Here is a 26,248-nt window from a genome sequence, read left to right on the forward strand (position 1 = left end):
TTCACTCAAACAACTTTCGTTATAATTTTAGATAAATCTCTCAAGTTTGGTCCTGGAGACAAACTGCTCCTGATATACATGTAATCATGCCCCCTTCTGCTTTCTGGAACTGCCTGATCTATTTTAATGCTCTACATTTAGAGGCCATTTACTGCAGCTGAGGATGGTTCTACATGAACAGCTAAGGATCCATGAGGTTGCTTAGTGGAGAGTTAAATTTAGAATCATGAGGATGGATTTGGACTGTGATTGTGGTTACAATGAACAATGATAGGTCTATATTAAATGGACAATTGATGTCACCCAGATGAGAATAAGTTCCCTTTTTACTCTGGTTCCTCTCAAAATTTCTTCCTCATACCATCTCAGGGAGTTTTTCCTTTCCACTGTTGCACTGCTGATTATAGATATATGTATAGGAACTAATCTATGATGCTAATATGTCTATTTATTTTTGTAAAGCTATTTTTAGATGTCCCCAATTGCTAAAAGTTCTATATGAATAAAATTGATTTGAAAACATCTCACATGAGTTATAAATAGCTCCTTAAAAATCCTGATTAGATGATGTCCTCCTTGTGGTGTTTTGTTTGACCTCATAAATCTCATTCTCTCTTTTATTGTAGTCTTTTATTTGGTAAACTGGAGAGGAAGTGTTGCTGAATTTATCCTCATTATATCTTTCACTCATGTTCACCTCTTCAGCTCGATTTTTATCTCTCATGTTCCTCTTTCTTGGTGTCTGTGTACCACTGTTTTTATTCACTTTACAGAGAAATGTGTGTGTTGAATAATTCACTTATTCTGGGAAACAAAACATATCTCAAATTTTAGCTTCACAATATCTTAGTCACTTTCATTCATTTCAAAATTCTGTTTCTCTGTCTCACTGTGTGAGAGGTTACTCGAACTGTGTGTGTGTGTGTGTGTGTGTGTATGTGTGTGTGTGTGTATTTCTTGAGGGCAGTGCCTTCATTCCTCTGGCATACTTCACATTCTCCATCAGTCTGTGGCACTCTGCCCCATCTCTGCATTAGAGCAGGATTAAATGATTGGTTCCCATAACACTGCAGGCAAAAGAGCCGCGATTTCAAAACTGAGCTAATGTATTTGCCTCCGCCTAGTGGTTGAACAAAACAAAGGCAATTACTTTAACTTGAAACTACTCGAGCGACAAGGAACTGTTAGAGTTTTCTATTATGATCTAGGCTGGAAAGAGTGAGTTAAGAGTAGTGATATCACCTGGATTTGGATGTTCAACAAGCACATATCGTTTTGATGATCATTAGACATTTTAAAATCTTTAAAATGAATCAGATATTTGACTTCATAATAAATAAAATAATTATAATTGTAATTGACAGTATATAAGTTGCTAAACAATTCTTATTTCTCTCTTCCTGTCACCCAACGTCTCTCCCTTTCTATCTTTCCCTCTGTCTGTCTGTCTGTCTGTCTGTCTGTCTGTCTGTCTGTCTGTCTGTCTGTCTGTCTGGTGTCCCTCCACCTCTATCTCTAACATGCCCTGTTTATTGAAAATGAAGGGATTTTGAAAAGCTGAGCCGGTTCGGCAGACCTGTCGGAGCAGTGAAAATGAAAAAACACTACTGCATGTCCTATCCTTCAGGAGTCATCTTACTCTTTTCTCTGCTCGTATTCTATATGGTGGTTGTTCAGCCTGGATACATTCAGTTTTTGTATTAATACATTGATATAATGTGAGGTTTTAGTTACCAGCGTGACACTAAAACAGGTAGTAGTAACTGTTACTTTTTATGTCAGAGCCCGAACTTCTTTACTTTAATTTGAGTAAAAAAGTGTAGTCAGTACTTCAACTTTTACTGGAGTCTTTTTAAAGATGAGTATCTGTACTTCTACTTAAGTAAACAATGTGTACACTTTTGCTACCTCTGCTCTTTGAGGAGGGTGCCCTAGCTACTTGCGGTTCTGGCCCAGCTTTTGCAAAGGCGAGAAGGTTTCGAGTCGGAGGTGCTCTCTGCAATACCGAAGTCGAGGAGCTTACGGAGGTTGTAACACGTGCCAATGCCAAGCTCGATATAACTTTGCCGGCTCATGAGCGGAAAGAGCTTTTATACAGTAAACTAGATGAGTGACACAGAGGTGTCAAGGTCATGGGCCTTTTTCGGCCCGCCCCTTTACCACAGTTCCACTGTGTATTCCCACATTATGTGTCAGAAATAACATGGGTATGAGGCGATGCCACGGGTTAAAGAGGGATCGCCTCCTCCCTTAAGACCGTGAAACTACCCACGAAGCGTCCCATGCAATACATCGGTGCTTGTGGGTAAAGCCTAGGCTTTGGCAGGTCAAGCCACTGCGTCCCTGCACAAAATGGCAGCTGCTTCAAGCATATCAGGCTGACCTGCTGCATGAATTGGATGTGGGTGTATTGGCCATTTTGATAAGCTTTGCCATAAGGCGGATGTGGCTCTCAGAGCTACTAAAGAGACCGCTAGAGCCATTGTCCAGTCTGGAGCTGCCCTGGTGTCCACAGAACGGCACCTGTCGTTGTCTGATATAGACAGGGCCGTACTGCTGGACGCCCCGCTAACTTCTTCTGGCCTCTTTGGTGACTCCGTAAGCTCGTGGTCGAAATGTTTCAGGAGAATAAGAAACAGGCGGCGTTGTTCCAGTGATACCTCCCACGCCGCTCACATGGGGCCCCAAGAAAAACCCTCCCACCAGGGAGGTTCAGAAGTAGATCGTTGCGATTCGCTCCTACTGGGGATCCTGCATGGTGCTCTGGGCAAAAGCCCCATGAGATGACAGATCTTTAGACTGTCATTCCTTATAAGTGGGCATCGGCCAAATGCTATACCTTGACCTTGATGGTGCAGAGGGTATTGCCCCTCCATGGGAACCCACGGGTCCTGAGCCACCACTGGAGGGGTCTCATGTGCAGTAGGCCAAGTAGAATTACACTGAATGATGCTGTCATCAGACCCAGCAGCTTCTGAAACTGCTTTACAGTGAGTGACTGGCCTTCTCTCACTTTCTTGACTGCCAAGGAGTGTTCTGTAAATCTAATATCAGACACAACCCGCTATCCTTCTTCGGAACCAAGAAGTACTGGCTGTAAAAGCTGGACTCTCTGAGTAGAGGTGGGACCACCTTAATGGCCTCCTTCCTTAACACTTAACACTGCTTGTTCCAGGACCAGAGCCTGCTTGGGTTCCACCAAAATGGGACACACCCCATCAAAGCGGGGAGGAGTGGACCCGAGCTAAATCAAGTAGCCAGTCTCTACCGTGTGCAGGACCCACTGAGACATGTCTGGCAGTCTTTCCCAGGCTTTTGAGACTGGCCTCTGACCCAACCAGAGCAGCTGTTGGAGCCGTTAGAGCCTTCTGAGAGGTGGTGGGTGTTCTGCAAAAAGCATGATATTTCCGACAGGGTTAGCTATAGATGTCTTACTGTGGCTACTAAGTCTGACATTGACCACCCTCAAGCATTGGCTATTTCTTTGTTGGCCCTGAGAGCTAGGTCGGCAGTGCAACAGAACTGTTCACGTCAGCCCCAGAGCCAAATCCTTCATCCATCTCCCACAGCAGGTCAGCCTGGTACGCCTGCAACACAGCCATTGTGTGGAGGCAACCTGCAGCCTGACCCGCTGCCCTGTAAACCTTTCCCACCAGAACCGAAGACGACCACAACGGCTTAGTGGGCAGCGGCCTTGAGGGATGACGCTGCACCCCAGGAGATATAGCCAGCTAGCATCTCTTTTACCCGTGGCATCATTCCATAGCTGCTCTCATCCCCACTATGTTTGCGCACAGCGAGACTTGGGGGTGAAGAGGCAGGCCGCACGTGGGCTGTTCAGCAGAATTATGCTGAAAAATCATAATCGGTTGTTTTTTAGAAAGAGTGGCATGATGAATTATAACCTGTCTGTATTTTTCAGCATTCATAATCCTATCAATTTAGAAAATATTGACAATACCATTGGCAGAAGTGCAGCTCCAAACCAGGACAGACCCTTCACATTCAGTGAAGGTCACAAGCACTCATTTATCCATCTCTCTCCAAATCCTCAACTCACAAATTGTTGAACATTTATACTGGCCCTCATTCCAATATTTGTGCGCTTAAGCATATCTTAATTTTTTCTTCATGTTCCCTTACCAAAAAAGTGTTTTCTTGGCTTCTACCCTTCCACAAACACCATTCCTGATCAAGCTTCTTCAGACTGTAGAAACTGACAAGTCCAGCCACAAAATTAAATTGAATTAAATAGACAAATAACTGTATATCACTAAGGTTCTGCTATGGTTTTTGCTTTGCTATTTCACACAAGGCAACAAATTTTCTTTTACTGTTAGCTCACATAACATTATAATGTATAGTATGTAGCTAGAACTTATTGTTTTGAATAACTTTAATTGAGGTGTGCCATAAAGCTTTTCTGTGATTAAACTGATAAAATCCTGAACTGAGTTCAGAAAAAGGGAATCTCAAGTGTTAAGTTAAAATGCCAGCATGACATCCATATTATGGGCATAAAGTATATTATGGCTCGAATTAGCCAATGAGTTGTTTGTTTGTTTGTTTAAATTGGTTGTAATAGAGTTTGATCAAGTGTGCATAATGACATGTGTACTTAATTGTGCAATAAATGCATTTAGGGTGATATTTATACATGAAAGTATCAACAATGCAGTTGCTGATCACGTATTTGCTATGATGATGTAATTGATGACTTTGCATCAAAGAAAGCAAGAAAGGTCAAGCTTTAAAAAAGTACTTTTTTTGTGTAAACGTTGTTTGGTTTGTTTGTTGTGTGAATTAATTGTGTTAGTTGTGTGAAACTAATGCATTTGTGATGCTCTTAATTTCTTATTAAATATAAAGAAAGTGTAGATTGTTGTTGGTTATTTTTCTTTAGAGGTGGCGGCAGGGAGTGGATCTTGGCTTGGTTTCTCCCCACTCAAGCTAGCACCGCCATTAAGTATAATATCATAACAAGTATGTTAATGATTTTTATTGTAACTTTGGGGACTTTGTTTAATTACTGTATACAATATAACCAACACATTTCTTAAATGTCTTGATTTTTCAAGCTGCATAATTCTTAGCAATGATCTAAAAGGCTCTGGATTTTTGCTCGCACGGTGTCGCTGCTCTGTGAAAAAGCTCTCTTCTACAGTAGGGTTATGGAAGATAAGTTTGCACTCGCTGCTCTGAAACCAGCTTATATTTTTCTTTCACATGGACAGCAAGAGACATTGTTAACAAGGATACTGTTCCTAGCACAGATCTAACGGATACTTGTTATCTGTCAAAGGGGAGGAGTGTAAGAGTGAGAGAGAGAGAGAGAGAGAGAGAGAGAGAGAGAGAGAGAGAGAGAGAGAGAGAGAGAGAGAGAGTGTGTGTGTGTGTGTGTGTGTGTGTGTGTGTGTGTGTGTGTGTGTGTGTTTGTGTGTGATGAGGAAGCCATGACAGTCCTGGATGCTCTGCACAGACACACACCCTTTAAGGATTATGCAGGATGATTTAATTTTTTATTGCATGAGGATTATATAGGTTTATAATAAATTATATATATAGAGAGAGTTAATTTCTAATTCCTTCGTGATCTCGGTTTGTTTATTCGGATCTGCACGTTTTCTGTTTGCAATGGATCTGCAAGCTTTCGCATTTTACAGGAGGTTATGGCACAGCAGATGGCTGATGTTTACCGCGCTATGGGGTTTAGCTTCCAGCGTGACGCGGTACTCCATCCCGGAGGAAACTGCAGAAGGAACCGTGGTGGCGAATTTAGCAGCAGATTTGGGACTGGAAGCACGCAGTCTCGTCGAGCGAAACGCGAAGCTCGACTACATCCACAGCAAAAAATACCTGGACATTAACAAAGAGAGCGGAGACATGTTCGTGACCGAAAACATTGACAGAGAGCACCTCTGTCCCGCAAAGACCTCATCATCCTGCTTCCTTAAAATGGACGTTGTGATCGAGAATCCCTTACGCATATTTAATCTCGAGCTGGAAATCATGGACATAAACGATAACGCCCCTCAGTTCAGGAGAGAGCGCATCCCCCTGGATATCTCGGAATCTGCGAGGGCTGGAGAGAAATTCTCTTTAACAAACGCCGTGGATGCTGATGTTGGAGAAAACTCTATCAAGACTTACTTCCTGGGCCAAAGTGACGAGTTCACCATTGAGATCCAATCAGGAAGTGATGGAACGAAATACGTGGACCTCGTTCTCCAAGCGCCTTTAGACAGAGAAAAGCAGGCTGTCCATAGTCTCATCCTCACAGCCGTGGATGGTGGCACACCGGCGCGCACTGGTACTGCTACTGTCATCGTGAAAGTATTGGACACCAATGATAATGCTCCTCAGTTTGACAGGCAGGTGTATTCAGTGGATCTGGTCGAAAATGCCCCGTTTGGTACGCTTTTTATGCAGCTCAATGCAACAGACAAAGATGAAGGCACCAATGCTGAGGTGGCATACTTCTACACACTGTACACGTCTGAAAAAACACAGGAAAAATTTTCGCTGGATCCCACAAGTGGGGAAATCCGAGTGAAAGGCGTGATTGATTACGAGGAGACTCAAAGTTTTGAAATGTACGTCGAAGCTAAAGACAAAGCGGTAAGTCCACTTTCGGCACAATGCAAAATATTGGTGTTTATCACTGACTTAAACGATAATTCTCCTGACATCATGATTAAATCCTTTAAAAGATCAGTTAAGGAGAATGCACCTCTGGGAACGGTGATAGCTGTGGTCAGTGTAAGTGACAGAGATTCTGGAGATAATGGCAAAGTGTTTCTTTCTTTACGTGATGCTGAGGTGTTGCCTTTTCTTCTTAACAAATCATCATCCGAGGATTACTTTGAACTGACCATCAAAGATCCATTAGACCGTGAGAAAGACTCTAGTTATGAAATCACACTTAATGTAATGGACAAAGGAACTCCCCCACTAAGTGACAATGAGACCATTAGCTTGGAGATCCTAGACGTCAATGACAATGCTCCTGTGTTTCCCCAGTCATTTTACATGATTCACCTCCATGAAAACAATGAGCCAGGTGAGCTTCTCTGCTCTCTCACTGCACATGATCCAGACCTGAGTGAAAACCAATACCTGGTCTATTTTATAGTAGAGAAGGAGATCTCCAACACGTCTGTGTCTACACTTTTCTCAGTAAACCCGGAAAATGGGAACCTTTATGCCCTGCGTGCCTTCGACTATGAGCGTGAAAAGGAATTTCTCTTTCACATAGAAGCTCGAGACTCTGGTATCCCATCGCTCAGTAGCAATGCCACAGTACATGTAATCATTCTTGACCAGAATGACAACGCGCCTCAAATCGTGTCACCCTGGAGAGCTCACGAGACAGCTGTTGACCAGGTGATTCCACGGGCTGCTAACCAGGGCTCACTGGTAACTAAGGTGATCGCACTGGATGCTGACTCAGCACAAAACTCACGCGTTACCTACCAATTCCTCCAGGTCACTGATGCATCGCTGTTCACTTTGGACCACTACAATGGTGAGGTAAGGACCGCTCGCATGTTCACCTACCGAGATCCAAAACAACAGCGGCTCGTGATTGTAGCCAAAGATAATGGAAATCCTCCACGCTCGGCCACTGTCACCATCAAAGTTTCCACAGTGGAACAAGTATTGGTCACACAGTTAACAGAGACAACAGAGATGCCAATGGAATATGACCTGTTTACAGATTTAAATCTCTATCTCTTGCTCAGTCTGGGGTCTGTGTCTTTTCTGCTCCTCATCACCATTCTGGTCATCATTGTGCTGAAATGCCAGAAGCCCAAAGCTTCCAAAGCATCTGTTCAGAGCCGAAACAGTGTCGCCAGCCAGGGGAACTCAACCATCGGTGACTCCACCCTCATCTCCAGTGATGCATACTGGTACAGTCTGTTTTTAGCTGAAACACGGAAAGGAAAGGTGGTGGTTCGACAGCCATTGCCTAACGGCACTGGCTTCATCGTGTCCAGTATACCACGGAGTGCTGCCCTTACAACCACCAGTGAATCAAGATCTTCCACACTGCAGGTAAAGAATGCACATGTAAAGAATTCCCTTAAAAAAATGTGAGAAGTAAATTTATATACATATGTGATTATGGAACTTGTAAAAAATAAAAAGTAGTCCAGATACAAATAGCTCAGAAATTTCCTTAGCTACTTGCATCTGGTAGAATTGAGTGGAACGGAGTAAGCATAAATCTTTTCAGTTTATTTACTAAACAAATGTTTGACCCCATTGCTGCTAATACGACTCTGCTGTGGAGGAGAAATATAAATACCAGTTACATCTACAGGTCATTTAACCAACAAATAAATAATGTGATTTAAAAAAACGTTCCTGTCTTTGTACATCCAGCAACAACAATATAACTTCAACTGTGTTTTTGGCAATCAACTGATTCATTATCAGCCATCATCCTGCTAAAATAATAAGAATTAAAAATTATTCAAATTTATGATTGCACTGAACATGAAATTATGTCCTTTAGAAAAAAGGGTTCAGGCACATTTGTGAGTTTGTTTGATAGCTGGATTATTCTCTATTTGACATATACAAAACTTTATATTTTGCCTTACCATGCTTTCTGTTTTCTGGCAGGAATCCAGCAGTGATTTACCTTGATCCTGAATATAAATTACATTTCAAATGTGAGGAAAACGTGGTCTAGCTGGAGAACTCGTGAGAATTCAGCTTTAATAAAGACTTGTGGCACATGAAAACCTCATCTGACTGACCGATGTATCTCTCATCAACCTGTAAACGAAGCAGAGGCTTTGCATGGCTAAGAAGACTTTGTATCACTTAGATAAGTCATGAAAGCACTTTGACTATTGAGAGGAAGAAGGAAGATTGTTAAAAAGGTAAAGCCCTGGATTTGTGACAAGATGAGAAGAGACTCATTCAAAAAAGTATTTCTTTATTTTTTTCGGTCTTAGAAATGAACTTTATTTATTATGCATGCAAAACCAGGGCTTCTCTGGTCAAGCACGTTGAACTGAATAAAAATTCATTGAACATAAAATATAATTTGAAGAGCACAATTTCCTGAACCAGGCATGTGGCTTGATTGGATATATGATAACCTGGACATTATCAGTTGGAAAAAAACTTTCGAAAGTTAAGTTTGATTTGTTTAGAAGTTTTCAATGGCATGATAAAATTATGATAACACCTAACATTATTTTCCAATAACATATCGTCCACTCTTATCTCTTGCAAGTTAGTTCACAAGTTTCGAATAAATGAGGGTTACTTTGTAAAAAAATCAGTCCACAAAATACTGATAATCAATAGAGTACAAGCCTATTATCAAAAATGTTGGGACACTGGGTAAAATGTACATAATATCAGAATGCAGTGGTTTACAAATCGTATAATCCCATATTTTATTCACAATAGATCAAATATTTAAACTGAGGAAATGTACTGTTTTAAGGAAAAGAAAAATGGTCCCTTGGGGTACGCAGACTGTTATAAGAAGAGGGAATGCTACACAATGGTAAACATGGACCAGTCCCAACAATTTAGAGATGTGTTGCGACCACCAAATTCAGAGTTACAATATTAAAAAAAAGTTCAAACATGTTTTCTATGCTTTATTGTGAATAAAATGTGGATTTATGAGAAGTCATTGCATTATGTTTATAAATTTTATTCAGCTTCCCACTGATGGGGTCATATATAGCTCAGGTCATATAAATACTAACACTACCTGTCAGTATACAAGACGTTTTACCGTCATTTTAGATCTGCTGCTTTCAAGACTACTTTAGTTTACATACCAAGACCTTAATCAAATTTTTTAAACTCTGCTGCTTTCAATGTGACTTTCCAACAAATCTGTGCAGAGATGTGTGTAGCTATGAAGCTTTAAAGGAGCAATAAGTAGCATTTAAATGTTAAAAAATGGTGTGTATTTTAAGAGACAGTTGCACAAATATAATACCTTTACTAGTATAAAGAGAGAGCGATCAATTTCATACTCACTCGATCATTTAATGATAAACAGTGGTGGGTTTTCTAATCTTAAACACAAACTAATTGTATGTTTCAATTATTTCACACAATCATACTAATTACTTATCAGGATGTTGGTTTGTACATCTGAAACCAGTGGAATAATTTAGCATTTCTTTATTGCCATAGTTAATCAAATCTCCTGCAATAATTGCTGAAAATGCATATTAAACATCCAAATTATATTTAATATGCTTAAAACAGTATGTACCTGGTTGATCATATGACTAGCATACAGAAAACATGACATAACATGAGATTAATAAGAATATTGTGAGTAAAATACTACTTACTGCTTCTTTACATATGATCAGACTGTTTTTCTATAAAGAGCTGTATCGCTTGGTAATTTCTTGCCAAACTTTAAGCAGATTTTTGGAAATGTTTTTTTTATTGTTTTATACATGTAAAAAGGGCAAACACTCATGTATATATGTAACATTCAACCGAGAAGCGTATTGTGTATATCACTGCTTTGCGTTAAGTGCATTACGTTCTGCGTTGTGTTCCTGCTGCAGTGTTTGAAAATGCCAAAATGATAAAAATGCCAGCTATGTTATATGATGGAATAGATGAGAAAATATGAAGCAGATGAAAGAAAATAAGTGAAAACGAGAAAGACTGTGTATTAAAAAATTGGGTTATGTATTGCAGTTGTTAAATCTGTAGTGGTTATTAATAAACACGAAATCAACCTCCTTATATTAAAAATGTTTGGATATACTAATATATTGTATATGAAATTATTGACACATGTATATATCAAATCAACAAATATATTTTGTGTATTACACCACACATCTATCTATCTAGCTATCTAGCTAGCTAGCTAGCTAGCTAGCTAGCTAATATACACAAAAATATTTGTTTGTTGGTTATAGTTCGTATGTACTGTGCATATATTGACAGTTTTATGTACAGTATTGAGGAACTGCAACCAGTTAGTGGTTTCTAAACACAAGTGTTCATCTGGCCAAACATGGAAAGAAAAAGGTTAAAAAAAATACTGTGCCTCTTTTTTTTTATTATTATTATTTTTTTTCTTTTTACTTGTGTGCTTTGTGATTCAGCACAGACATGGTGGTGCCTAGTGTTGAATGTGTGACTGAAATCTGAACAGTGTGTAAAGCATGCCATCTGGACAGACTGAAGATTATGAGATGAACAAAAAAGTTTCCAAAATCTTTTTGCATTTAAACCAGACTTATTAAAAAGAAATTTGAATGTAGTTAAAATTATGTGTGTACATTTAATCTTCAGTATTTATTTGCAGATCTTGTGTTTACTTTGCGTTATTACTTTGGATAGTGGGATATTTGTCAGTGAATCTATGAACACAATATCTATTTCTATAGCATAAGTACCAGAATGTTATTTCTTCTTTAAAACTGATTTTGTAAATACAGTAATATAAATAAAGCATTTATAAATTGGTTTACTTTTCTCTTTATCAGTTTATAAATAAAGCCTAAAAAATCCAAATAATTGGAATCATTTCAATTTTACAAATGCAATTAATAATATGCATGCCCTTGTTTCATCCCCTATTTATTTTATCACATGATAATAACTGCCAATTGCATTCAGTGGATGTAACACTCACCATGGCAACAGTTGCCATGACAACCCCTGTCTCTCTTTATTTAGAGCTCTATACGTTTTACAATCCACTTCATCATTCATTGTGAACGAAAACACACACACACACGCGCACACACACTACTCAGTTTCATCTGCACTGGTTCTAATTTTTTAAAGTTTTTTCTAACTTAAGCAGTCTTAACCCATCCCATCCAGCGCAGATCACTCACAGAAATGTGTGTGTGTTTTCGTTCACACTGAATCAAACGTATTTAGCAAGAAATTACCCAGTTTTTCTTTACAATGATGACATATGGTAATGAGAAATGTTGAGAATTGCTTAATAAGACCTGCTTTAGATGTATTTGCAAGATATCAAATAACATCACAAAGACAATTTAAGGGATAACAGGCCAATCTTACTGTTTCTCTAAAAAATTATTTGTAATGATAAATGTTTATATATTTAGGCAAAATAGAAAGTTTGTGACTTTTAATTTAGATCATCCAGATTATCTTTTCAATCAGAAAATAAAGTGTCAGTTATCTAATCATTACATAAAGTTTCTACTAAAAATATCGACCTAAGTCGTCAAAACATGGAGTCTGTGTAAAAAAAATAAAGATATTGAAATGAATACAAACATAAATATAAAAATCTCAGGATCAGTAATTCTGCATACTGAAATTAATGATGATGATGATGATTTCATCTCATGATCTTGGTTTCTGGATTGTGTGTTTACTGTGTACTTTTGTAGGATGGCTTTTCCAGACAGATCCTTCACTCACCCTGCAGGTTACTGAAGTTTTTGAAAGTAATACATGCAGTTTTTTTTTTTTTTTTTTTTATAAAAACCGCAACATCACAATATTTTTGTGCGACCTCTTGTGACCAGTGTGCGCTTTTACACCCACATATAACAAAATTATTTCTGCCATAATATTTATAATGATCAAATTAATTTAAATATATTTAGAATAGATTAAAATAGACATCAAAGAAAATTTTGCCTACACTTTCTGCATCATGACCCGAATATAAAACATCACCATAAAGCATTTATTTCGTTTGGCGCACGCAGTTACCATACATAGCATCCTTTCTTTAAAAAAATGAGACATAGATGGAAAACAACTCGTCCTGGAAATGAGAAGCATCAAAAACTTATCACCGTCTTTCAAAGTGAAGAGTCATTGATGACTCTGCTACAGTGAAATCCAGTCATGTTCAGTTTAAATACTTGTTATTTCTGAAAATAAAATATTGTTGCACTTTGATTCATTGTTTCATGATTCTTTTACTGTTAAACAGTGACAGTTGTTTGCTATTGATTATCACATTTTATGTACTATATATTTATTTATTTATAATAATGCCTTTCTGTGTTTGTGTTATTTATCGCAATGTTTTGAAAAATTAGTAGTAAAAATTTTTTAGTGGTGGGTATGGGGTCTGGTGGGCGAAAATCTAAAATCTCGCGTAGGTCACCAACAGAGCCCCGAGCACAGTGATTGCGTTCATCACAACAAAAAGTTCAATGTTTTAAATCTCAGAATTCTCTGTTTGTATTAGAATCCACAATAGGGAAATATTATACACTATCGTCAATAGTGCACTTGACAAGAGAGAAAACACCCCGTATTATGTCTCAGTAACAGATGAATGAGTTCCTCCTCTATCCATATGTTCTGTCTGTACATATTTTTGTATGTAAGTGATAACGCATTTCCATGCATCTTCTATGAATGTGTATGCGGAGAACAGTTCAGTCGTTGCTCTATCGGTCTCTGCGAAAGATAACGACTTTGGTGAACTGTCTGGACTTTGTGAAAGTGTTAGAATTGAAAGCAAAAGTGTAGTCACACCAAAAATCGATTTATTTGAGACCAAAAGTGGACAGACCTTCTTATTCAAAGAGTTTTCTTTATTTTTATGACTATGAAAATTGTAGAGTCACACTGAAGGCATCAAGGGCTATTTGACCAAGAAGGAGAGTGATGGGGTGCTGCGCCAGATGATCTGGACTCCACAGTCACCGGACCTGAACCCAATCGAGATGGTTTAGGGGTGAGCTGGACCGCAGAGTGAAGGCAAACGGGCCTACAAGTGCCAAGCATCTCTCGGGGAACTCCTTCAAGACTGTTGGAAGACCATTTCAGGTGACTACCTCTTGAAGCTCAATCAAGAGAATGCCAAGAGTGTGCAAAGCAGTAATCAAAGCAAAAGGTGGCTACTTTGAAGAACCTAGAATATGACATTTTTCAGTTGTTTCACACTTTTTTGTTATGTATATAATTCCATATATAATTCCATGTGTTAATTCATAATTTTGATGCCTTCAGTGTGACTCTACAATTTTCATAGTCATGAAAATAAAGAAAACTCTTTGAATGAGAAGGTGTGTCCAAACTTTTGGTCTGTACTGTGTGTGTATGTATATGTATATATGTATATATATATATATATATATATATATATATATATATATATATATATATATATATATATATATATATATATATATATATATATAAAATTGTATTATTATTATTATTATTTTTTTTTTTCTTTCCACGGTATTTAACAGATATCAGTTTAGTAATTATACAGCATGCATTGGGTCTGAAATCAATGAACAAATAATGATAAAAAGCAAGATAATTCTCAGTTGTACCACATGGGGTCACTGCAGACCGCGACTTAATAATTAGAATTACTCCATTTGTTTTCATTGCACCACCCAAAAAAAAAAAAAATAAATAAATAAATAAAAATTCAGAGATGTTAAAAATCGCATTTGCAGACGGGACGTGAGGTCTGTCGGATTGTATTGCGTTGCTGAATTTTAACGCTTGGGAACATCTTTCATTTATATTTTTAAAAACAACAAAGGGCCACATCGCTATGGATTTCATGGGATGCTTTATGCCGTTCACAGTCATGCTTCTTTTTCTCTGGGAGGTGTCGTCTGGTCAGATTGCATATTCCGTTGCAGAAGAAGTGAAAAAGGGGACGGTTGTCGGGAACATCGCTAAAGATTTAAACATTGATGTGCACGACATGGAAGCTCGATTGTTTCAGCTCGTGTCTGGATCTAATAAAAAGTATTTCGACGTCAATCTGAAGACGGGAGTGTTGTTTGTAAGTGAAAGAATTGACCGTGAGGACTTTTGCGCTTTTGATCAGAAATGCGTCTTGAATATCGAGGTTCTTGCTCAAAACCCTCATCAATTGTATAGAATTGAGATAACGATCGTGGACATAAATGACAACGCACCTCAATTCCCACTAAACACGTTCAAGCTGAATATTACTGAAATCACAAGCCCTGGAGAGAGGTTTCTTCTTCCAGTAGCTGAGGATGATGATATAGGCAGCAACGCGCTGAAAGGTTATAGATTAAATACGAATGAGTTTTTCTCTATAGATGTACAGACTGATGAGCAGAGTGTGTCGGCTGAGTTGGTGTTGCAAAAGGCTTTAGACAGAGAAAAGCAGTCATCATTACACCTGCTTCTAATCGCACTAGATGGAGGAAAACCTCCGAAGACAGGGACCTTAAATATAATTGTTGACGTCATAGATGTCAACGACAACAGTCCAGTTTTTAGCATGAATATTTATAAAGTGAAAGTAAAAGAAAATATTGCACTTGGAACTAAAATCTTGTCTGTCTCCGCATCTGATTTAGATGAAGATTCTAATGGTGACATCGTGTACTCGATTTCAGGACATGGGAAGTCCAAGAAAAATGTGTTCACCATAATTCCTGAAACTGGTCAGATTGTAGTAAATGAACATCTGGATTATGAAGAAAATCGAGCCGTTGAGTTGAGAGTCCAAGCACGAGACAAAGGTAGTCCTCCTAAAAGTACACACTGTAAAGTTTTAGTAGAGGTTTTAGATGAAAACGACAACGCTCCGGAAATCAAAACGACCCCATTACTAGAAAGCATAAAAGAAAACACTAAACTTGGGACTGCTGTTGCTTTAGTTACAGTGACTGATAATGATGGAGGCAAAAATGGCGTTGTGCGCCTGTCAATCAAGGGCTTCTTTCCGTTTTTATTAGAGCTATCGTATAAAAACCATTATTCGTTGCTAGTAAACGGGGTTTTAGACAGAGAAAATATTTCTCAGTATAACATTCCTCTTGTGGCCGTAGATGAAGGAACTCCACCTCTTTCCAGTAGCGCTATAATAACAGTCAATATTGCTGATGTTAATGATAACGCTCCACGTTTCCCCACGCCACTTATGCACGCTTATATAAGAGAAAACGGACAGGTTGGAGATTTTGTGGTGAGAGTTTTTGCAGAGGATTCAGATCTTGGTAGAAACGCAGAACTTTCATACTCACTCTTAGAGAATTCCAGCAATGGGGCTCGGGTATCACCTATGATAAACGTCAATTCTGTGAATGGGGAAATATACACAACGCAGTCTTTTAACTACGAAGAAATAAAACAACTTCAGTTTATTGTGGAGGCCACTGACTCTGGTGTCCCTCCACTAAGTAGTAACGTGACTGTAAATGTTTTTATCCTGGATGAGAATGACAACAGTCCAGTTTTTCTCCCTCCTTACTCTGAACCTGGATCAGTAAGCAGTGAGAACATTCCCTACTCTGCCGAAGTGGGATATTTTGTGGCTAAAGTCAGAGCTGTGGACTCCGACTCAGGATATAATGCACTGTTATCTTATCACATAACCGAACCAAAAGGAACGAATCTCTTCAGAATTGGAACCAGCACAGGAGAAATAAGGACTAAAAGACGAATGAGTGACAATGATTTAAAAACTCACCCGCTTATCATCACTGTCTCAGATCATGGAGAACCTTCACTGTCCACAAGTATGAGTATTGAAGTTGTGGTTGTGGAAAATATGGACAGCCTGCAGCCTTCCCTAAGACAAGTGCCAGTAAAGGAGGAGAATTTTTCTAATCTGAATCTGTATCTGCTCATCGCTATTGTCTCAGTGTCAGTGATATTTTTACTGAGCCTCATCGCTTTAGTAGCATCTAAATGCTTTGAAACAGACGGCGATTTCAGCATCTCCAGCGCTCCAGTGGTCACTACACACCCTGACGGGAGCTGGTCTTACTCTAAATCCACTCAACAGTATGATGTGTGTTTTAGCTCAGACACATTGAAGAGTGATGTAGTGGTTTTCCCCTCACCGTTTCCGCCTGCAGACGCAGAGCTGATCAGCATTAATGGAGGAGACACTTTTAGTCGGATTCAAACTCTTCCGACCACTGGGAAGGTAAGGTTAAAAATGTTTTTTTTGTCAACATGATCAAAGTCTGTTGTATAAAACGAAGTTTACTGGACAATGTAGAATTTCAGAACGTTTGCAATGTTTATCTTTATCATGACGTCACTATTTACAATGTGTTTAATTTATATTTTATATATCTTACGGTAGGGAGAACGTTTACATATCTAATTAATCTTTTTAATCTTACTGTATTTGGGGCTGGTACTTGGCCTGGGCCTGGTAATTATATGTTTCATTCAGATTTAAAAATGTGGAATTATGGTGTAGAGGACATTTTAATTAGCGAAATGAAAACATTTGGACAGAGCAACTAAATGATGTTCACAATAACATATCATGCACAAACATACAAAGCATATTGGGTAAGCTACATTTGAAATATGTTACATAAACTACATCATTCCAAAGAAATTGGTGTAATTTAATTTTCTACAACTGGCCAGCAACTTTATTTTAATAATATATTGTTGAATATAAATCTTTTTGTATACTTAAAAAATACTTTTATAAACTAAAAACTAATTTCGTTGTAGGGAATGTTTTTTCAGTAAAGTGTATATAACTTGGTCAACGACCATACAATCCTCCTGAGAGAAAGTTTTTAAAAATTCTTAAAAAAAAGAAAAAAAAAGAAAAAGATATTAGACTTACAATAAGACCATCCCCTTTAAAAAGGTCTGAATACTTAAAAATATCTCATGGTAAAAATTTATATATATATATATATATATATATATATATATATATATATATATATATATATATATATATATATATATATTTTTTTTTTTTTTTTACGTATAGTACATTTAAAACTTCTGCCTCATAGTGTCGCTGTTGACCATGACATTGAAAACTCGCATCTCATCATCAACTCTCCACCTTTTCTTCTGCACAATGACAGTGGTAGTGTTTAAAGCGATCTCAGACTGGGTTATTAAGCAAGAAAGTAATCAACACGATTAATCTAGATACTGCATAAGAGTCGTTTAATGCTGTAAGAACAGCAATATATTTAAGCTCGGAATCATACCGAGTGAACACCACAGTATCATGAGATTTCTAACTGGTGAACCATCTGCCTGGATCAGGGCGCTGCCGCCGCTGTTGCTGCTGCTGTTGTTCTGTTTATCGGGCTTGTCTTATGGACAGATTTCCTACTCTATCTCGGAGGAGGTGAAAAAAGGAACTGTGGTTGGAAATCTGGCAAAGGACCTCAACATTGATGTTCAGGAGCTGCAGTCACGGGCATTTCAGGTTGTCGCAGGAATTAATAAGAGGTTTTTTTTATTAAATCCGAAAACTGGCGCTCTGGTTGTCCATGACAGAATTGACAGAGAGGAGCTTTGTGAAAGCAAGCAGAAATGCTCCATCAACATTGAGATAATGGCACAGAATCCTATGAAGCTATATCGCGTTGAGGTAAGCGTCACAGACATTAACGACAACTCGCCGGTATTTCCATTGCAAAACCTAGTGAAGAACATCACGGAAAACGTTGTAGCTGGAGATCGGTTTGCGGTGTCTGCAGCCCGTGACGCAGATGTCGGTGTAAACGCAGTGAAAAGCTACACTCTGAGCCACAATGAACATTTTTTGCTGGATGTTCAAACCTACGGACAACAGAGTCTTTCTCCAGAATTAGTGTTGCAAAAACCTTTAGACAGAGAGAAGCAGTCTGTAATTAATCTCATACTGACTGCTACTGATGGGGCAAAACAGCCTAAATCCGGGACACTTGAAATACAAATTAATGTTTTAGATATAAATGATAACAATCCCACATTTAGTAAAGCTATTTACAAAGTTAAAATACAAGAAAATGCATCTGTCGGAACAAAACTTATAACTGTCTCCGCCACCGACTTTGATGAAGGTGTAAACGGAGAAATTGTTTATTCACTTGTAGGTCGCGAAGAAAATTCAGCATCGGATTTATTTTCAATAAATAACGTGTCAGGGGAAATAAAAGTTAAAGGAAATATAGATTATGAGGAACATCATGCGATTGAACTAAGAGTACAAGCGCAAGACAAGGGCCATTCACCACGAAATACTAACTGTAAGGTGTTAATTGAAGTAGTGGATGTAAATGACAACGCACCAGAGATCTCAGTTACTCTGCTCTCGAGCTCCGTCAACGAGGACATAAAACCTGGCACAGATGTTGCATTAATCACTGTATCAGATAAAGACAGTGGAATAAATGGTAAAGTTGATTGCAAAATTATAAGATCCAGTGCTTTTAGATTACAGTCGTCATATAAGAACTATTATTCCCTTGTTGTGAATGAAGCTCTAGACAGAGAGCTGGTCTCACAATATGATGTCACAGTTATAGCTAAGGATGAGGGAATTCCTTCCCTCTCGAGCAGCACCCTTATAACAATTCATGTTTTTGATGTGAATGATAACGCGCCTTTATTTCCTGCACATGTGATAAATATTAGTGTGAAAGAGAATAGTGCAGTTGGTGGCCTGTTGGCATCAGTAAAGGCAGAAGACTTAGACATTGGCGAAAATGCTGTTATTTTATATTCATTAATTGATGGAGAAAGCAGCCTAGTGTCAAATCTAATTAACATAAACTCACACACCGGTGAACTGTACAGCCTGAAGTCTTTCAACTACGAAGAAACAAAACGATGTCTGTTTAAAGTTCAGGCCACTGACTCTGGTGTCCCTCCACTAAGTAGCAACGTGACTGTAAATGTTTTTATCCTGGATGAGAATGACAACAATCCAGTTTTTCTCCCTCCTTACTCTGACCCTGGATCAGTAAACAGTGAGAACATTCCCTACTCTGCTGAAGTGGGATATTTTGTGGCAAAAGTCAGAGCTGTAGATGCTGATTCAGGATATAATGCACTATTATCTTATCACATAACCGAACCAAAAGGAACGAATCTCTTCAGAATCGGAACCAGCACAGGAGAAATAAGGACTAAAAGAAGAATGAGTGACAATGACTTAAAAACTCACCCGCTTATCATCACTGTCTCGGATCATGGAGACCCTTCACTGTCCACAACTACGAGCATTGACATTGTAGTGGTGGAAAATATGGACATTCTGCAGCCTTCACTTCGACAAGTGCCAGTAAAAGAGGAGAATTTTTCTAATCTGAATCTGTATCTGCTCATCGCTATTGTCTCAGTGTCAGTGATATTTTTACTGAGCCTCATCGCTTTAATAGCAGCTAAATGCTTTGGAACAGACGGCACTTTCAGCAGCTCCAGCGCTCCAGTGGTCACTACACACCCTGACGGGAGCTGGTCTTACTCTAAATCCACTCAGCAGTATGATGTGTGTTTTAGCTCAGACACATTGAAGAGTGACGTAGTGGTTTTCCCCTCAACCTTTCCGCCTGCAGACGCAGAGCTGATCAGCATCAATGGAGGAGACACTTTTACTCGGATTCAAACTCTTCCCAGCACTGGGGTGGTAAGACTCTACTTATTTATATTTTCTTTTAAACTTTTTAACTCCAAACCTCTAACTTTTCTTATGCTGTCTTGTGTGTTATTGAATGGTTTTGGGATGTCAAATCTAATTTAGCCTAATTATCCCTTACTTTGTCTCCAAAATTTCCTACATGCGATGCCCCTCTAATAAACTAGTTTCTAGTCCTGTCCATCCTCATCACTCCCAAACGAAAACCTCAACATCTTCAGCTCTGCTTCCTCCAGCTCCACCTCCACCGCCACCTCCTTTCTTTTAGTCAATGCCACTGTCTCTAAACCATACAACATAGCAGGTCTCATCATAGTCCTATAAACTTTCCCTTTCACTCCTGCAGATACTCTTCTATCACAAATCACACCTATCACTCTTCTTCTTGCAACTACACCACTCCACTGCCCTCCCTCTTATTAACATACATCTACTCTGAAGACAGAGTATCTTACTCCTGTGATCTTACGCCTACTGATTTTTTTATGCCCCTTGTCTCCAGCACATACCATCACCTCTCCAGGCTCCTCTCAAACTGCTCCCTACTCTCACCACGAATAACAATATCATCTGCAAACATCAGAGTCCACGGAGACTCCTGTCTGACCTCGTCTGTCAACCTGTCTATCACCACTGCAAACAGGAAAGGTCTCAGAGCCGATCCTTAATGAAGTTCAACCTCCATCTTGAACCAGTCTGTCATTCCAACTGCACACTTCACTGCTGTCACACTGTCCTCATACATGTCCTGCACCACCCACACATACTTCTATGACACACCTGACTTCCTCATACAGTACCACAACTCCTCTTTCAGCACCCTGTCATATGCTTTCTATAAATCCACAAACACACAATGCAACTCCCTTGACCTTCTCTATACTTCTCCATCAACATTCTCAAATCAAATAATGTGTCTGTGGTGCTCTTCCTCAGCATGAAACCATACTGTTGCTCACAGATGGTCACCGCTTCCCTCAGCCTGGCTTACACTCTTAACTCCCATAAATTCATGGTGTGACTGATCAACTTTATTCCACGTTACTGCAGGTCTGCACATCTTCCTTATTCTTAAGGACCGGTACCCGCACACTCCTTCTCCAGGCATCCTCTCTCTCTCTCTCTCTCTCTCTCTCTCTCTCTCTCTCTCTCTCTCTCTCTCTCTCTCGCTCTCGCTCTCGCTCTCATTTTCTCATTCAGCACCTGCTCAAAATACTCCCTCCATCTTCTCAACACACTCTCCTCGCTAGTCAACACATTTCCATCTCCATCCTTTATTGCTCTAACTTGCAGCCCATCCTACCCAGCTCGCTCCCTCTGCCTGGCCAATTGGTACAAATCCTTTTCTCCTTCCTTAGTGTACAACATCTCATCCAGCTCCTCATATGCATTTTCTTTCGCTTTTGCCACATCCTTCTTTACTTGCTGCTGCATCTCCTTGTACTCCTGCCTATTTTTTTTCTTCACTCTGTCGTCCAGCACCTCTTCACCACCACCGAACTGACCGAACCACTCTCTGACCTCTTTCCTGAATCTCACACTACAGTCTTTCTCCTTCAGCTTCCACCATCTTATTCTTCTTTTGGTCCTTACTGTCCTCCTCTTCTTCACATCAAAAACCATCCTACAGACCACCATCCAATGCTGTCTAGCTACATTGTCCCCTGCCAACACCTTACAGTCTCCAATCTCTATCACATTAAAGGCTGAGGGTTTATATGATTAACTTTTTAGTAACTACTTGTATGGCTTTCAGTTTTAAAGAACAATATCTGACTAACAATACAGATCATTTTTGGTTCTTTCCATTCTTTTGCTAAATGTCTAATCAACAGTGCTTTCTCATTTTAACCTTAAATAATGTCTGTTTATTTTAAATATATATTTTTAATATTATTTCAGAAAAAAAAATATTTAATTATAAAGTTCAACAGTGAAATAGTTATGACTATTTTTACTTAAAATATTTCACTGGTTTAGGAGGATCTTGACATTTTATTAAAATACTGCAAATGTACTTGGGAGGGTTATAATACATGCATGATCTCAAAAACAATTTTGGAAAACGTCAAACATTAATTTGTAAGGAATAATTCTGAAAATGGATGCCTGTTTTCCCCTTATTGAACAGAGACAACAGTGATTTACACTTAGCAATTAAACATTTTCTGTAAAGCTTCTAACTAAAATAATTTTGAGTTTAACAGTTCGATTTTATTTCAACACAAAGTGTCGCTGTAGACCGTAAGATGGAGAATTTTGCACATCATTAATCTTTCTACTAAAGCAGAGCAGGAAAACAGAGCGTCACACTTTGATATCAGCGGGCCCCGAGAATTTGTCTATTTTTTGGAGACATTGGATTCGATGAGAGCACACTTTCCTCTTCATTTGGAATATTGATTAAAGTTAAGCGATGGATGTAGCGGTCCGTACTCACTCTGCCTGGATGAAGGCTCTGCTGCAGCTGTGTTTATGGGGTTTGTGTTACGCTCAGATTTCCTACTCGGTTTCTGAGGAGGCCAAGCAGGGAACCATTGTTGGAAATCTGGCAAAGGATCTTAATCTCAGTATACAGGATTTGGAATCGCGCATGTTTGAACTTGTGACTGGATCAAACGCCAGGTATTTTGAGGTAAATCGAAAAAGCGGAATTTTATTAGTTAATGACAGAATAGACCGAGAGGAGCTGTGTGAAAGCAAACAGAAATGCGTCCTGAATGTTGAAGCAATGAGCCACAATCCTCACAAGCTTTACCGTGTTGAAATTAATGTAATAGACATTAATGACAACTCTCCGGCTTTTCCACGTCAAATATCTGCTTTGGAAATTAGTGAAAATGTACTTCCGGGAGATCGGTTTCCAGTAAACAAGGCTCGTGACTCAGACACGGGTATCAATTCGGTAAGAACATATAAAATACAAACAAATGAATATTTTGTACTGGATATAGAGAATGATTCAGTTGAGCTCGTTTTGCAGAAACCTTTGGACAGAGAAAGAGAATCGGTCATTAAACTTGTGCTGACTGCTGTAGACGGCGGGACTCCTAGCAGGTCTGGAACAATGCAGATAATTATTAATGTACTCGATGCGAATGATAATAGCCCACAGTTCACCACACCTCTGTACAAAGTCAAGGTCCATGAAAATGCACCCATAGGAACAAAACTACTAACAATTTCAGCATCAGATGCAGATGAGGGTATAAACAGCAATCTGGAATACTCCATTATAACTGTTGATGAAAACTCGCCAGGCGATTTATTCTCCATAAATCCTATTTTTGGTGATATTATTGTCAAAGGAAACATTGATCATGAGGAACGCTCCCTGATAGAACTGAGAATACAAGCTAAGGACAAAGGACATCCTCCAAGAAAGTCTAGATGCAAAGTGTTGATTGAAGTAGTGGATGTTAATGACAATGCCCCAGTGATCTCAGTTACTCTGCTCATAAGCTCCGTCAGAGAGGACATCAAACCTGGCACAGATGTTGCATTAATCACTGTATCAGATAAAGACAGTCAAGCTAATGGTAATGTAGATTGTAAAATTATAGATCCGAGTCCTTTTAAATTACAGCTATCATATAAAAACTCGTACGCTCTTGTTGTGAATGAAGCTCTAGACAGAGAGCGGGACTCACGATATGATGTCACAATTGTAGCTAATGATGAGGGAACTCCTTCTCTCTCGAGCAGTACCGTTATAACCCTTCATGTCTCTGATGTAAATGACAACGCGCCTTTATTTCCTGCACATGTGATGAATATAAACGTGAAAGAGAATAGTCCAGTTGGTGGCCTGTTGGCATCAGTAACAGCACGAGACTTAGATATCGGTGAAAATGCCCTTGTTTCGTATTCATTATTTGATGTTGAGAGCGGTAAAGTGTCAAATATGATGAACATTAACTTACACACCGGTGAACTGTACAGCCTGAAGACTTTTGATTATGAGGAAATGAATCGACTTCAGTTTAAAGTTCAGGCCACTGACTCTGGTGTCCCTCAACTAAGTAGTAACGTGATTGTAAATGTTTTTATCCTGGATGAGAATGACAACAGTCCAGTTTTTCTCCCTCCTTACTCTGACCCTGGATCAGTAAACAGTGAGAACATTCCCTACTCTGCTGAAGCGGGATATTTTGTTGCTAAAGTCAGAGCTTTGGATGCTGATTCAGGATATAATGCACTATTATCTTATCACATAACAGAACCAAAAGGAACAAATCTCTTCAGAATCGGAACCAGCACAGGAGAAATTAGGACTAAAAGAAGAATGAGTGACAATGACTTAAAAACTCACCCGCTTATGATTACTGTCTCAGATCATGGAGAACCTTCATTGTCCACATCTATGAGTATTGAAGTTGTGGTTGTGGAAAATATGGACATTCTGCAGCCTTCACTTCGACAAGTGCCAGTAAAGGAGGATAATTTTTCTAATCTGAATCTGTATCTGCTCATCGCTATTGTCTCAGTGTCAGTGATATTTTTACTGAGCCTCATCGCTTTAATAGCAGCAAAATGCTACAGGACAGATGGTGCTTTCAGCAGCTCCAGCGCTCCCGTGGTCACTACACACCCTGACGGGAGCTGGTCTTACTCTAAATCCACTCAGAAGTATGATGTGTGTTTTAGCTCAGACACACTGAAGAGTGACGTAGTGGTTTTCCCCTCGCCGTTTCCGCCTGCAGACGCAGAGCTGATCAGCATTAATGGAGGAGACACTTTTTCTCTGACTCAAACTCTTCCCAACACTGGAATGGTAAGACTGTACTTACTTTAGTCCTTTTATAATGTTTAAGCTTTTTCAAAATTTCTTGTTAACATCTCCCCCTGTCTTTATAACGGGTTGAAGCAAACAAACTTTTCTAATAGGCAGACACGAGAATTTCATTATCTTTCAGCGAGAATTGTTCGAATTCCCCAAACATAGATGAAGCTTCTTATGTGTTCTTGCACAGTAATGATGTTGATGATCCAAAGCTCTGAAGTCAGTTACCTGATTAAATGTGGCAGTTTTTACATGTTCAAATTGAGCAAATATGTTTTATCCACAGACGCTTTTGGAACGATATTGTTGCGGTCTATTTTCTTTTTTTTTTACTAAAGTTTTCCTGGGCTTTCATTATATTTGAATTGAATTCAGAACCACGGAGATGGACAGCGACAGCTTTCTCAGGTTTTTAACAGTACTACTGTGGGCACATACTATAACGCTTAAGATAAACATGCTGAACCTGACTTAATCTGTAGGAAATAAAAATTTCACGATTATTTTAATATCAATCAATCAATCAATCAATCAATCAATCAATCAATCAATCAATCAATCAAACTTTATTTATAAAGCGCATTACAACCACCAACAGGAGCACAAGGCGCTTTCCAGTAAAGCAAAAAAAATAAAAAAAAAAAAAAATAAATAAAAAAATTTTTTAATTAAAAGTAATATATTAAAAAATAAATAAATACTTAGGAAAAAAAAAAAAAAAAAAAAAAAAAGACACATTGAACATAAAATAGCAGTTGATTCAGGGCTACGTGTTAAAAGCTTGTCTGAATAAATGAGTTTTCAAAATTTAAAAATACCCAGCTCAGTGATGCATCGTATGTGTGCTGGAAGTGCATTCCACGGCGTTGGTCCCTGGACAGCAAATGACCGGCCTCCAAACTTTAATATCCTTTATGCAACGTTAAGCTTTTACCTTAACAGTTTTCTACGGGAGGAAAATGCCTAACACGCAATTAAACGCATTACGTTGATACTCTGGACTCATATGCATGTCTATACATAGTATGATTATTTATAGTGAGCTTTTTTCTGAGTTTGGTCTTTTTAAAACGCCGTCTTAACGCAATAAGTCACGT

General features: G+C 38.8%; 2 protein-coding genes and 1 long non-coding RNA gene across 12 annotated transcripts in view; 2 read left to right on the plus strand and 1 right to left on the minus strand.

Annotated features, from left to right (window-relative positions):
- The window catches only part of LOC310741112, a 318,731-nt gene that overhangs the window by 146,056 nt on the left and 146,427 nt on the right, over positions 1-26,248 (minus strand). The gene's annotated exons all lie outside the window — the stretch shown is intronic.
- Positions 5,145-10,774, plus strand: LOC310741057 (protocadherin alpha-C2). Of its 4 annotated transcripts, XR_014537824.1 has the most exons (4): positions 5,145-5,317; positions 5,361-8,055; positions 8,629-10,169; positions 10,326-10,774. XR_014537824.1 is itself a non-coding variant. In XM_083568516.1 (2 exons), the coding sequence occupies exons 1-2, from the start codon at positions 5,635-5,637 to the stop codon at positions 8,650-8,652; spliced, it is 2,445 nt and encodes an 814-aa protein (XP_083424642.1). In that variant the 5' UTR covers positions 5,329-5,634; the 3' UTR covers positions 8,653-10,774. The 4 variants fall into 4 exon arrangements, 1 of the variants encoding a protein (XP_083424642.1); XR_014537825.1 differs by lacking the exon at positions 5,145-5,317 and having other exon boundaries at positions 5,329-8,055; XR_014537826.1 differs by lacking the exon at positions 5,145-5,317 and having other exon boundaries at positions 5,329-8,055; positions 8,629-10,156; positions 10,306-10,774.
- The window catches only part of LOC310741043 (protocadherin alpha-C2-like), a 76,993-nt gene continuing 65,134 nt past the window's right edge, over positions 14,390-26,248 (plus strand). For 2 of the 7 annotated variants that reach the window (XM_083568400.1, XM_083568392.1), the window contains exon 1: positions 22,658-25,142. In XM_083568400.1, coding sequence (XP_083424526.1) covers positions 22,785-25,142 — 2,358 coding nt within the window. In that variant the 5' untranslated portion in view covers positions 22,658-22,784. Of the gene's footprint in view, positions 16,901-17,839; positions 20,360-22,657; positions 25,143-26,248 lie in introns of those variants that run through there. The other 5 variants (XM_083568390.1, XM_083568397.1, XM_083568391.1 and 2 more) reach the window with 5 other exon arrangements.

This window comes from Silurus aristotelis (genome assembly GCF_946808225.1).
Source record: "Silurus aristotelis genome assembly, chromosome: 18".
In the NCBI taxonomy this organism is placed as follows: domain Eukaryota; kingdom Metazoa; phylum Chordata; class Actinopteri; order Siluriformes; family Siluridae; genus Silurus; species Silurus aristotelis.